We start from the raw sequence: 14968 nt of genomic DNA, 5'->3' as shown, positions 1-14968 counted from the left end.
CCCAAGAGGAAAAAGAAGTGCATGCCAAAGTGGTGAGCTGTTCAATTGCTAAGTATCATTGGCAAGCCAAATCCTGTCCCTCCAAAACATCAACTTTTCATTTATATCATTTCTACATTAAATACATTATCACAGGGGGAAAAAATTACAACCAGACCTAAATATCTCCAAAAAGGAGATATTTGGATGCACCAATACAAAAGAAAAATACTGCAGATTGCTGTAAATCTTAAATTAAAAAGAAAATGCTGGAATTTCAGCTCAGACAGCAGTGGAGAGAAACAGAGCTAGTTCTTGATTAATGACCTTTCAGAGATATTTGGAAGGATAACCAAAATCTTTGTAGACCACCCATTAAATACTAGCAGGAACCAGCTAATCCCTTTTACCACTCTCTAATCTTCCCTGCAAACCAGAATCTTCTATCTTCCCATATCCCAAGAAGTAAATCTAGACTCAATGCAGTATCACAGTGCGCAAGTTCTCAGCAGTCACCCTTCTATTTTAACATTTTATAAAATCACTTGAATAATACTTTTCTCCAGTCACATTAAACTGTAGGTTTAAATTTTAAAAAATCACAAATGCAAAATTTTAATACAGTTCTTACTTATCATCATGTTCATAAATGTTAAGCCCAAGAGCATCAACACCCAGCCATAACTCTGTTCCTTTTTTGTTCTTGATTTCAAAGTAATTGACACCATACATTTCAAGGTCTTGAGCAATCTTGAGGTATTCCATCATTGAATCCTCCCTAGGTGACAACAAAAAAATAAAGTAGATATTCTACGGTGCATCATTTCAAAATGCCAGATCCATCAGAGATTGTTCATAAATTTAATCAAATGCACTACAGTCCCATTCATAACTAAATGATGCAACACTTAAGCACAGATTACATACACATGCAGAAGCGAAATACTGCAGAGGCTAGAAATCTGAAATAAAAACAAATCCAATACTGGAAATACTAAGATCAGGCAGCATCTGTAGAGAGAAAAAGCAGGGCTAACATTTCAGGTCAATGGTCTTTCATTAGAATTCATGAAAGATCATCAACTTTAAACATTAGTCTGACTTCAGAGTATTTCCTGTCTTTATTTTACATGTGTGCTGGATATTTAAGTTGTATGTATCGGATAGCAGGAAAGGCTTAAAGAATATACATGGTTTTTTTTAAATCACTACTGCAGCATGGTAGCACAGTGGTTAGCACAGTTGCTTCACAGGTCCGAGGTTCGATTCCCGGCTTGGGTCACTGTCTGTGTGGAGTCTGTACGTTCTCCCAGTGTGTGCGTGGGTTTCCTCCGGGTGCTCCGGTTTCCTCCCACAGTCCAAAGATGTGCAGGTTAGGTGGATTGGCCATTCTAAATTGCGCTTTGTGTCCAAAAACTTTAGACTGGGTTACGGTGATAAGGGGGATAGGGTGGAGACGTGGGGCACTCTTTCCAAGGGCTGGTGCAGACTCGATGGGCCAAATGGCCTCCTTCCACACTGTAAATTCTATGATTCTATGCCCAGAGGCTCGATCGTCAAAAGACTGAACACATGCACAGATATCAACTAACAAATGTGGTATTGAACGTGTTGCCACGATTTCTGTTTATTTTCCCAATGACTGCCGATTTTCCTGCCAAAGGCTTTTTTCAAAGAGATTGAGGGAAGGATTACCTCGTTCATATGGGGAGGGAAGGTGACCAGAGTTAGACAGGTGCTACTACAGAGGAGAAGGCAGAAGGGGGTTTGGGTCTTCCGAATCTGGGCAGCGAATGTGGAGAAGGTGCGGAGCTGGGACAGAGGGGTTGATTCCCAGTGGGTCAGAATGGAGGAGAGTTTGTGCAGGGGGGTCAGGATTAAAAGCACTAGCTTTGGCCCCACTCCCGATAGCCCCGGGAAAGTACTCTGAGTCCGTTAATAATAGCTTCATTGAAAGTAGAGGCAGTTCCGCCAACACTTCGGGTTGGGGGCAGGGTCGAGGGAAATGCCAATTCGGGGGAACCACAGATTTGAGCCAGGGAGGTGGGATGGAAATTTTTAAATGGGAGGAGAAGGGGATTAAGACACTAAAGGATTTGTTTCTTAGGGGTCAGTTTGCAGGATTGAAGGAGCTGGAAGTGAAGTATGGGGAAATGTTTAGATATATGCAGGTTCGAGATTTTGCTAGAAAGGAGATACAGAACTTCCCGCAGCCAGCCTCCACATTGCTGGAGGAGGTGCTGACGACAGGGGGACTGGAGAAAGGGGTTGTATCAGCGGTCTAGGAAGCTATTTTGGAGGAGGAGAGGGCACCGCTGGAAGGGATCAAAGCAAAAGTGGGAGGAAGAGTTGCGAGAGGATATGGAGAAGGGGTTCTGGTGTGAGATGCTCCAGAGTGTGAATGCCTCCATCTCGTGCACAAGGTTGGGGGCAGATACAGCTGAAGGTGGTACACAGAGCACACCTCACGAGGATGAGCCGATTCTTTGGAGTAGAAGATGTGTGATGTGCGTGAACGTTGCCGGGGGGGGGGGGCTAACCGCATTCATCTGTTTTGGTCCTGTCCCACGCAGCAGGACTACTGGAAGGAGGTTTTTAGGATAGTTTCTAAAGTGGTGCACGTGAAACTGGACCCAGGCCCCCAGGAGGTCATATTCGGGGTATCGGACCAACCAGGGTTGGAAACAGGTGTGGAGGCAGATGTTGTAGCCTTTGCCTCATTGATCGCCCGAAGGAGGATCCTGATGGGTTGGAGAGCAGCCTCTCCACCCTGTGCCCTGGCGTGGCGGGGGGATCTGTTGGAATTCTTGACTCTTGAGGAGGTTAAGATTGAACTGAGGGGTAGGATGGAGGGGTTCTACAATTCATGGGCATTATTCATTATGCACTTTCAAGAACTGGATAACATCGAACATTAGTTGGGGGGGGGGGGGTTAATGGGGATTCCGGATTCCTTTTTGCCAGTTGTTTATGTGAACATGTGGGTGAATGTTTTGGGTTTGGCGAGAGGATGGGATCGTTGTTATTGATATGGGGATTGGCATATTTGTTATTGATTATTGTTTATTGTTGGTGGGTGTAAATTGGGGAGAAAATGTGAAAAAGGAGAATGTGAAAAGAAATATTTTTTAAAAAACAAATGTGTTATGATACAACAAGAACATTACTTGAGGAGGAAACATCTACCCTGTCAAGCCCCCATCAGAATCTTGCAATTTCAATAAGATAACCTCTCATCCTTCTAAACTCCAATACAGACCCAACTTGTTCAAGCTTTCTTTGAGATACAGCCTTCATCCCAATAACGAGTCTTCCTAATCACTTGCAGTACCTCAATACTAATTTTGAGATTCATGTACCGGGACATCCCACTCCCTCTGTGCCAATGGGTTCTGCAGAGTCCCTCCATTCAAATAGTATACGGCTTTTCAATCTTTCTGTCAAAGTGGAGAAGTTCACATTTTCCTGTATTACAGTCCCATCTATCAAATTTTTTGCCCACTCACTCAAGTGCTCAAAAATCCCTTTGTAGATACTACCTCCTCTTGAAAATTTACTTGCGTCATCAGCAGCAAATTTAGCTACCACACATCTGGTTCCTTCATCCAAGTCATTGATGTAGATTGTAAATAGTCAAGGCCCACACTGATCCTTGTGGCATTCTACTTGTTACAGCTTGCCAATCTGAAAAATGTATTCCTACCCATCACTCCATTAGCTAACCAATCATTTTTCCATGTTATGTGACACTATGTCTTATGATGTAACCCTCAAGGTGGCACCCTATCAAATCCTCTTTGAAAAGTACACTACTACATCTACAGGTTCCCCTTTAATTGTTATTTCCTCAAAAAACTCTTAATTGATGATTCATTAAACATGATTAGTTAAACACTTTACAAAACTATGTTGACTTTGCCCGATCAGTGTGATTTTAAGTATCCTGCTATAACCTCCTTCTTAATGTATTCTATACTATATAGTTTCCTGCTTTGTGTCTGCCATTCTTGGGGAAAAAAAACATTCGCTATTTTCCAATCTGCTGAGATCCTCCCAGCATTTAAAAGAATTTGGGAAGATCATAACCAATGCCTCTCTTACCTTGGCAGTCACTTATTTTAAGATCCTTGGATGCAAGCCATCAGGTCCCAAGACCTTTTCAGCCAACTTCCGGTTGCGGCTATGACCAGCTAAGTCGCACATTTGGCAGCTCCTGCGACAAAGGTGTTTAAGGGCCGATTGGAGGGCCCCGACGGTACTGTAAAGACGAATCCAGGTGGGGGAAGGCTCCCTGAGGAGAGTGAGACCAACTTTATGGTCGGTACTCGGAGTGGGGCGACAAAAAAAGCGGCAGCAGCTCCCCGAAAAAAGCGGGGGAAGAGAACCAAAATGGCGGCCGGTGGCGCACTAGAAGATTGGAGAAAATGGGCGGAGGAGCAGCAGGCTGCTCTCCTCCGGTGTTTTACGGAGCTGAAAGTGGAACTCTTAGAGTCCATGAACGCGACGACCACAAGGCTGATGGGGGCCCAGGCGACCCAAGAGGCGTCGATAAGAGAGCTGCAGCAGGAGATGACTGCAAGGGAGGAGGAGGCCACGGTCCTCGTGGGAAAGGTGGAGGTGCACGAGGCACTCCACCTGAAATGGCAGAGCCGCTTTGAGGAGCTGGACACTCGAATGAGGCGGAAGAACTTGAGGATCCTGGGCCTAGCAGAAGGCCTGGAGGGGCCTGATCTCCCGAAATATGTAGCGGAGATGCTGAGCTCCCTGATGGGAGAGGGGGCCGGTCCATCGCCTCTGGAGCTGGAAGAAGCATATCGGGTCATGGCTAGGCGGCCTAGGGCGAACGAGCCCCCGAGGGCGGTGCTGGTGCGATTCCAGCGTTTCTGTGATCGGGAGAAAGTGCTGAGGTGGGCCAAGAGGGAGAAAAGCAGCAAATGGGAGAATTCGACGGTGCGGATATATCAGGACTGGAATGCGGAGGTGGCAAAGCGGCGGGCCCGGTTTAACCGGACGAAGGCGGTGCTGCACGCAAAGAGGATCAAGTTCGGAATGCTGCAGCCAGCGCGCTTGTGGGTCACCTACAAGGACCAGCACCATTACTTTGAGACCCCAGAGGAGGCATGGACTTTTGTTCGGGAGGAAAAGCTGGACCTGAACTAGAACTTGGGAACGCCGGCGGTCGAGGCCGCCCGAGTACCCTTGACTGATCAAGTGGCCCATGTCTTTCTTAGGCCAGGTCGGAACTTGGTTAAAGTTGATGGATCGTTTGGTTTCTTGGAAACTTGTGTTATGGGGGGTTTCTTTGTTCCTTTTTGTGTGTCTCTTCCCGTTGCCAACTTCCCTTAACTATTGTTGTTGTAGGGGGGGCTTTTTTACTGTTTTTTGATCTGTTCTTTAAGGGTTATGGTTACTGTTCTGTTCGATGGAGGGTGATGTTTAAATACGTTATTATTGGGTAGTTATTTAGTTATGCAGGCATAGATATGTATTTATGTATTTATTTGAGATTTGTTATTTATATTGTTATATTGTTAAGTTGGGGAGGCGGGACGGGGGGGGTGCAAGTTGGTTATGCGGGTTTTCTTTTTCTCTTTTTTCTTCCTCTCGTTTTAAGGGGGCTTTTTTATGGGCTTGGATGGGGACGGGGGTGGAATTGAAGATGGCGGGGTAGGGTGTGGCCGGGCAAAAGCGCGGGCTTTCCCCTGTTTCCCGCGCACGGGACGGAGGAAGGGGGAGGAGAGAAGAGTGGGGTGTGGCCAGCAATGGCGGCTTTTCCCGCGCTGAAGCGGGGTCAGAGAGGGATGGCAAGGGGGGGGGGGGGGGGGGGGGGGGGAGGCCCCTCCCCCCCCCCCCCCCCACATCGGGAGGAGTCGGAGTGTGGCAGGGGCAGCCGGGTCAGCGAAAATCAGCTGACTCTCGGGAGTACGATGGTGGATACACCGCGGCTAGGAGGGGTCCTAGCCAGGGGGGGGGGGGGGGGGGGGGGGGGGGGGGGGGGGGTTAGGGGGGGATACCGGGTTGCTGCTGGAAAGGCCGAGGACGGGAAGGGAAGAACGGGAGGAGAGGGGGGGGGGGGGGGCCATCGCCATGGGGAACGGGTCAGAAGGGGAGGGTCGACCCGGGGCGAACAGGGGACAGGACATGGCTAATAGACAGGGGAAAGGGACAGGTCGCTCCGCGACCCGGTTGGTTACTTGGAACGTGAGGGGGCTGAATGGGCCGGTCAAGAGAGCAAGGGTTTTTTCACACCTAAATGGACTGCAGGCGGATGTGGCAATGTTGCAGGAGACTCACTTGAGAGTAGTAGACCAGGTACGCCTGAGAAGGGGGTGGGTGGGACAGGTGTTCCACTCAGGCTTGGACGCAAAGAACCGGGGGGTGGCGATTTTGGTGGGAAAGAGGGTGTCGTTCGTGGCGGCGCAGGTGGTAGCAGATAAGGAGGGTAGGTACGTGATGGTGAAGGGTAGGCTGCAGGGAGAGAATGTGGTGCTGGTGAATGTGTATGCCCCGAATTGGGATGACGCGGGTTTTATGAGGCGCCTGTTGGGCCTCATTCCGGGTCTGGAGGCAGGGGGCCTGATCATGGGGGGGGACTTCAATACAGTGCTCGACCCTGGGCTGGACAGATCGAGTTCCAGGACGAATAGGAGGCCGGCAGCGGCAGAGGTGCTAAGGGGGTTCATGGAGCAGATGGGGGGGGTAGACCCTTGGAGATTTGGCAGGCCAAGGGCGAGGGAGTATTCTTTTTTCTCCCACGTCCACAGGGTGTACTCCAGAATAGACTTTTTTGTACTGAGCAGGGGGCTGATTTCGAGAGTGCAGGACACGGAGTACTCGGCCATTGCGATTTCGGACCATGCACCACACTGGGTAGAGGTAGAACTGGGGGAAGCACGGGACCAGCGCCCGTTGTGGCGCCTGGATGTGGGGCTGCTGGCGGACGATGAGGTGTGCGGAAGGGTCCGGAAGGGCATTGAGAGATATCTGGGCACGAACGACACGGGCGAGGTGAAGGTGGGGGTAGTCTGGGAGGCCCTGAAAGCAGTGATCAGAGGAGAGCTGATCTCCATAAGGGCACACAGAGAAAGGAAGGAGAGGCAGGAGAGGGAGAGACTGGTGGGGGAACTTATAGAAGTGGACAGGAGATATGCGGAGACACCAGAGGAGGGGCTGTTGAGGGAGCGGCGCAGTTTACAGGCCCAGTTTGACCTACTGACCACTAGGAAGGCGGAGACGCAATGGAGAAGGGCACAGGGCGCGGTCTATGAGTACGGGGAAAAGGCGAGCAGGATGCTAGCACACCAGCTGCGCAAACGAGATGCAGCCAGAGAGATTGGGGGAGTGAGAGAGAAGGGAGGGAACGTAGTGCAGAAGGGGCAAGAGGTGAACGGGGTCTTCAGGGATTTCTACAGGGAATTGTACCGGTCTGAGCCGCCCAGGAGGAGGGGGGGGGAATGGAGAACTTCCTCGATAGATTGAGGTTCCCAAAGGTCCAGGAGGAACGGGTGGAGGGGCTGGGGGCGCCGATAGAGCTGCAGGAGCTAGTTAAAGGGATAGGCCAGATGCAGGCGGGGAAGGCGCCGGGGCCGGATGGGTTCCCGGTGGAATTTTATAAGAAGTATGTGGACTTGGTGGGTCCAGTGCTGGTGCGAGCCTTCAATGAGGCGCGAGAGGGGGGGGTTCTGCCCCCGACAATGTCACAGGCCCTGATCTCCTTGATCCTGAAGCGGGACAAAGACCCTGTACAGTGCGGGTCCTACAGGCCTATCTCCCTCTTGAATGTAGATGCCAAACTGTTGGCAAAGGTCCTGGCAACCAGAATAGAGGATTGTGTGCCAGGGGTAATCCATGAGGACCAGACGGGGTTCGTAAAGGGACGACAACTTAACACAAATGTCCGGAGACTGTTGAATGTGATTATGATGCCAGCAGTGGAGGGGGAGGCTGAGATAGTGGTAGCACTGGATGCGGAGAGAAGGCATTCGATAGGGTGGAGTGGGAATACCTGTGGGAGACGCTGGAACGGTTTGGGTTTGGGGAGGGATTTATCAAGTGGGTGAAGCTGCTGTATTCGGCCCCGATGGCGAGTGTGGTTACAAACGGGAGGAGGTCAGAGTATTTTGGGCTCCATCGACGGTACCAGGCAGGGATGCCCCCTATCCCCCTTACTATTTGCATTAGCGATCGAACCGTTGGCGATGGCACTGAGGGGTTCAGGGGGGTGGAGAGGACTGACAAGGGGAGGGGAGGAACATCGGGTATCACTCTATGCGAATGATTTGTTGTTATATGTGGCGGACCCGGAAGGGGGAATGCCGGAGGTAATGGAAATACTAGCGGAGTTGGGGACTTTTCGGGATATAAATTAAATGTGGGTAAAAGTGAGGTCTTTGTGATACACCCGGGAGATCAGGGGGAGGGAATTGGGCGGCTCCCCTTTAAGAGAGCAGTAAAGAGCTTCAGGTACTTGGGGGTGCAGGTGGCAAGGAACTGGGGGACCCTCCACAAGCTGAACTTTTCAAGGCTGGTGGAGCAGATGGAGGAGGAGTTCAAGAGGTGGGACATGGTACCGCTGTCGCTAGCAGGGAGGGTGCAGTCAGTCAAAATGACGGTCCTCCCGAGGTTCTTGTTTCTGTTCCAGTGCTTGCCCATCTTTCTCCCCAGGGCCTTCGTCAAGAAGGTAACTAGCAGCATTATGGGCTATGTGTGGGCGCATGGCACCCCTAGAGTGAGAAGGATTTTCTTGGAACGGAGTAGGGACAGGGGAGGATTAGCGCTACCCAATCTTTCCGGATACTACTAGGCGGCGAACGCATCGATGGTGCGCAAGTGGGTGATGGAGGGGTAGGGGGCAGCTTGGAAACGTATGGAGAGGGCGTCCTGCGGCAATACAAGCCTGGGGGCGCTAGTAACGGCACCATGGCCGCTCCCCCCCACAAGGTATACCACGAGTCCGGTAGTGGCGGCCACCCTGAAAATCTGGGGGCAGTGGAGGCGACACAGGGGGGAAGTGGGGGGTCTGATGGCGGCGCCACTGAGAGGGAACCACAGATTTGTCCCGGGGAACACTGGCGGGGGATTCCAGAGCTGGCACAGGGCGGGCATCAGGCAACTGAGGGACATGTTCATAGAGGGGAGGTTTGCGAGCCTGGGAGAGCTGGAGGAGAAATTTGAGCTCCCCCCGGGGAACACGTTTAGATACCTGCAGGTGAAGGCATTTGCCAGACGACAGGTGGAAGGATTTCCCTTGCTTCCCGATAGAGGGGTGAGTGATAGGGTGCAGTCAGGGGTCTGGGTCGGAGAAGGGAAGGTCTCGGACATCTACAAAATAATGCAGGAGGTGGAGGAGGTATCGATAGAGGAGCTGAAAGACAAGTGGGAAGCGGAGCTGGGAGAGCAGATAGAAGATGGGACATGGGCGGATGCCTTAGAGAGGGTCAATTCGTCGTCGTCGTGCGCAAGGTTGGGCCTCATCCAATTTAAGGTGCTGCACAGAGCCCATATGACGGGGACTAGGATGAGTCGGTTCTTCGGGGGTGAGGACAGGTGTGTTAGGTGTTCGGGAAGCCCTGCGAACCATGTACATATGTTCTGGATGTGCCCGGCACTGGAAGAGTTCTGGGAGGGGGTGGCGGGGACGGTATCGAGAGTGGTGGGAACCAGGGTCAAACCAGGGTGGGGGCTAGCGATTTTTGGGGTTGGGGTGGAGCCAGGAGTACAGGAGGCAGGGGAGGCCGGAATATTGGCCTTTGCGTCCTTGGTAGCTCGGAGAAGGATCTTGATTCAGTGGAGGGACACAAGGCCACCAAGTGTTAACACCTGGTTAAACGACATGGCAAGCTTCATCCAATTGGAAAGAATCAAATTCGCCCTGAGAGGGTCGGTACAGGGGTTCTTCCGGCCGGGTGGCAGCCCTTCCTTGACTTTCTGGATCAGAGATAGGAACTGGAGGCCGAAACAGCAGCAACCCGGGGAGAATGGGGGGGGGGAAAGGGAGGGGGGGGGGGGATAGCAGCGAAGGGAGCACGTCAGCGGGGGGTCACGGGCAATGACTGCCCGAGGCCATCGGCAGAAAGGGAAAAACGGTTTGGTTGCTAGACTGGTAGCGCGGGGGGGGGGGGGGGGGGGGGGGGGGGGTAGTGCGCGCGGGGGGAGGGCGTGGGGAGGATTTTCCAGGGGGGATTTGTTGTGTATAATTTAAAATGTAGTAGGGGTAAATGTTTGTATCGAAAAATTTCAATAAAAATTATTTTAAAAAAAAAAAGACCTTTTCAGCCTTTAGGTCCTAATCATTTTCCCACATCTTTCCCCTAATGATAGTTTTGATTTTCAAGCATCAATGGGACATTTTCCAAGTCTTCTGCAGTGAAGACTGACTCCCAAATTCAACATCTCTGCCATTTCGTTACTTCTATCAATTCCCCAAACACATGCAGAGGATACTCTTTTCCTAGTTAAAAACTTGTGGAAACTTTTATTATTATATTTATGTTACGTGCTAGCCTTCTCTTGTATTCTGCGTACTGCCACCCTTTTTAGTCATGTTTTGCTGGTTTACAGTATATTATCTTTTCTACATATCGGACTAGAGTTTTATTTTACTTAGCTGTCCTTCCATGGGGGGGTCCCCTCAACTTTTTAAATAATTAAAGTATACCCAATTATTTTTTCCCCAATTAAGTAGTAATTTAGCGTGGCCAATCCACCTATCCTGCACATTTTTGGGTTGTGGGGGCGAAACCCACGCAGAATTTTTGGGGATTTATTTTATAATGCAATGTCACAGCAAAAGATACACAATTTAGTTTTACCCTTAAAGCAATTTAAGCCATCCTTAAATGGACAATGAATTAGGCAACATTCTGCCCTTTGGGACTGGAATACCGCAAACCTGATAACATTATGGGTTTATAATCTGTTCTTTTGCATCTTTGCTTCATCAGTTATTCTTTAGAATTTAAATCTGCTCTTTATTTTCTTTTACTGCTACAAATAGGCGTGAACAAAATTTACATCCACTTATGTGCCCAAGACTGGTGGAACTTCCATCAACTTTCCTCTCTTCCCACTAATTATTTAGCAATCGATGAGTCAGAACCCAAGAGGTGACAACATAAATTGTAACAAACCTTTCTCTCCCCCCCCCCCTCCTCCCTCCCTCTATGTTTTTCATGTATAGAACGATCTGCATGGACTGTATGCAGAACAATAATTTTTACTGGACCACTGTACACGTGACAATAAATCTAAACCCAAACATTTGATCTTTTACCTTTTCAAAGTGTTCTCATTACTTTAATATGCTTATGATCAATGGCATGTTAAGAGTATTCCTAAAGCATAATATACAAGGGGAAAACAAATACCAGTCCTTATGGTTAGTCTTCAGAATAGGATTCAATGGATTGATTATATTCCAGAAAATGAAAACGTATGCAAAAAGCCAAGCACAAAATGTTTAAACTCTTATCGCTTGAAAAAAAAACTCTTCTATCAATGTGGTTCAATGTGAAGACTACATACATCAAATCTTACCTCAGCATTCCTCGGTGTTCTTCATGCCAAGTCTGTATCCTATCTTCCCATTGCTCTTTTGTCAACTTATGCTGTTCTAAGACACTAAGAACATATAGTGCTAAATTAAAAAAGGTTAAAAATGTTTGAAGTATTTAACATTGCTCGCACTAGTGCACTTAACCAACATCCAAGATATTCAAGCATTTCAAGCAATGATGCTAAAATTATTGAACTGTTAATGACAGGTATAAGCATAGAGTGATCTTTGCCATTACACTCAAAGTACTTTACAACACCATATATAACCTATGGAATATAAAAGAGAAATTAAAAATTGCAAGTATTATTTAACTCAAATAAACAAATTGTATATTTTACAAATCATTGTGCTTTATAGAAGCTCAACCAGTTACTCTGCAACAGCAAACATTTCAGAACACGAGCTTGATAACCAACCAACAGTTACGCGGCAATCACTCGATCAAGGGGTTCATTGCTCAGTCGCATGTTGAAAAATAAAAGAGGGGCTGGTTCCAACAAGAATGGAAACGGAATTCAGAATACATTAGCCGATTAAATCCTCTAGATTAAGAAAATTCAAGTTTGGGCAGCATGGCAACAGCGATTAGCACTGTTGCTTCACAGCTCCCGGGTCCCAGGTTCGATTCCCAGCTTGGGCTACTCTGCAGATTCTCCCCGTGTCCGCGTGGGTTTCTCCGGGTGCTTCAGTTTCCTCCCACAGTCCAAAGATGTGCAGGTTAGGTGGATTGGCCATGCTAAAATTGTCCCTTTAGTGCCCAAAAAGGTTAGGTGGGGTTACTGGGTTACAGGGATAGGGTGGAGGTGTGGGCTTAGGTAGGGTGCTCTTTCCAAATGCCAGTGCAGACTTGGATGGGCCGAATGACCTCCTTCTGTACTGTAAATTCTATGATTCGATGATAGCTAATCCTTTGGGATTAGTTTTCAAATTAATTCTCAACTGGATTGAGAATTGGAGCACCATATAGATGAGGGAAAAACTAGGTCTGCTTCAACACGAGAACACAACTGTAGATCACAATGTACCAATTCAAGGAGGATGTACAGAGGCAAGTGTTCGACAAAGCAAATTTGTAATTTGGGTGGTGGCAGAGGAGGAAGGAGAAAAAAAGAAAAAGGAAAATACTTCACGCAGGAGAATGAAATAGGGGGACAGAAAAAAAAAAAAAAATTAATTGACTTATCTTCCATTATTTAACTAGTTTTGCAAGACTGAAACAAACGGATTACAAATTTGAACCCTCAACTCCGCAACAAAATGGATTAATTTGTGTGTATAAACTGTGATCTTAGGTCAGTGGTGCCATTCTCAAGTCACAAGGTTCCAGGTCCAATTCTAGGTCTCAGGCATATAAATTCAAGCTAGTACTGCAGTGCAATACGGAGGTAAGGCTGTGCTGTTGAAGGGGAGATGTTAAATTGATCCCTCACCTCTACCTCTACTATGGGGCTGTTTAGCACAGGGCTAAATCACTGGCTTTGCAAGCAGGCCAGCCGCACGGTTCGATTCCCGTAACAGCCTCCCCGAACAGGCGCCGGAATGTGGCGACTAGGGGCTTTTCACAGTAACTTCATTTGAAGCCTACTTGTGACAATAAGTGATGTTCATTTCATTTTTTCACCTGTTCAGATGGATGCAAGAGATCAAGAGCCAGAGTATTCCAAAGTATCCTGGCCAATATTCATCCTTCATCCACCACCAACAAAGTCAATTAGGGATTGATCTCATTTGCTGTGCTGTACATAGCATTGATTATACTTCAAAGGTAATTTGTTAGTTGTGAAGTGCTTAGGAACATTTGAATATGAATGCGTTAATTAAATACAAGACCTTTATGTGTTGCTGGTTTTTTAAAAATTACTGCCTTCAAAATCAGTAGAATAAATGTGAATAAAGCAGTTAACATTGTTAAACATACCATAACAGCCAAACAAAACGTTTGAATCAACACTTCTTTCCAAAAAAAGTCATTAAATTCTTCCAAACTAAACTACATACCTACTGCAATAAGCCAGTCAAATACTGAAAGATGTAATGGCATGACCCTTTAGATATGGCCTTAACTATGCAGTAATCCAAGTCTCAATCTCAATTATAAGAACAAATATTTGAGCACAAATGATGCAAAGCTCACACTATTTTACCTGGCAAATTTTCAAACAACAGCTGGCAGGTTCACCACAGTAACCTATTAGGAGCAGCATTGGGGTAGTAAATGTAGCCTTTACCAGATAAATTAAAAAAAACTTCAATTAACACATCCAAGATGCTAATACATTGGGGAAGGTGCAAAGGGAGAAATAGAAGGAAGAGAAAAAAAGAAAAAAGTCGAATGACAACTATTGCACATGTATCATGCCTTAATTTTCTGTATTCAAGGGCCCACCACATTCAACCTGGCAATGGCTGGGGCCTTGAGCACACAGGTAAATGTGAACGATGCCAACCTTTGTTTTTGACATTGTTGCCCCCTGTCAAAAAACAAAAGAAGGAGTGTTTTTGAAGGAGAATTGCGAGGAAATAAAACTTTCAATTTTAATTACATTCTGAACAATGTTCAAATGAAAGAGGTACATGCCCAGTTATTTTTGCTATTTCTTAGGAAAGCAATGCTGGCCCTGGGTGTGAATTCCCTGTTCTCCTTCGAAAGTCAAGTTCCAAAAGACTTGTAATGAAGTGCCCAAACAAAAAACTATTAAACTCAGATGTAAAAATTCCAGAGTAAACCTGAATATGAAGGAACCTGAATATGAAGGAAAATGGCTGTGGTTGAGAGAGTGCTTTTTGCCTCAGAATTGGAAGGCTGTGTGTTGTAGTCCCACTCAATGACTTGTGCACGTAATCCAGACTGACCTGCACCTTCGGGTGCGTCATCGTTTGGACAAGATAATAGCCAAGGTCCACCTCAGATGAGTCTAAAGATCCTATGCTACTATTAAGAGCAACAGTGGAGTTCTCCATGTCCTGACAAATGTTTAGCAATTATTGGGGGGGTTTTTTTTGTTTTTTTAAATTGCCTACAATATTTCTCTACAGCAGAAATTGTGTCAAACGGACTGTACTGGCTGTAGAGAGCTATATAAATGCAAGCTGTTTTTGCCTTTATTTGTTAGGAGTTACGACAGAGTGGAAGGAAGTACAGGGTGGGGTAATCAGAATTCAGAAACTGAGCTCCCCAAGTGGTTGAATTTGCAGATGCTACCAGGGGATCAAGGAAATCAGAAGCTGTAGTTCAGAATATACAGAATTATTTGTGTGCAAGGTCGGAGCAGGTAAAGTTCAACATAAATAAATGTAAACAGCTATATGCATGGAAGAAAAATTGACAAAATGCTTAACAGATAGGCAAGAACGTAGCAGAGAACCCAAACAGTCTTGGGAGAGGAGGTCAGTTTTGAAGAGGATTCAGTTGAATTCAATTGTGCTATTTCA

At 47.3% G+C, this 14968-nt stretch overlaps 1 protein-coding gene across 1 annotated transcript in view; it reads right to left on the bottom strand.

The window, feature by feature from the left end:
• Nucleotides 1-14968, bottom strand: part of LOC119977196 (radixin-like) — a 113875-nt gene that overhangs the window by 41629 nt on the left and 57278 nt on the right. Inside the window, 2 exon segments of the mRNA XM_038817893.1 lie at nucleotides 611-757; nucleotides 11515-11598. Coding sequence (XP_038673821.1) covers nucleotides 611-757; nucleotides 11515-11598 — 231 coding nt within the window.

This window comes from Scyliorhinus canicula, chromosome 14 (genome assembly GCF_902713615.1).
Source record: "Scyliorhinus canicula chromosome 14, sScyCan1.1, whole genome shotgun sequence".
Classification (NCBI taxonomy): Eukaryota; Metazoa; Chordata; class Chondrichthyes; order Carcharhiniformes; family Scyliorhinidae; genus Scyliorhinus; species Scyliorhinus canicula.
Note: the sequence above shows the minus strand (reverse complement) of the source record. Positions and strands in the feature narration are given on the sequence as shown.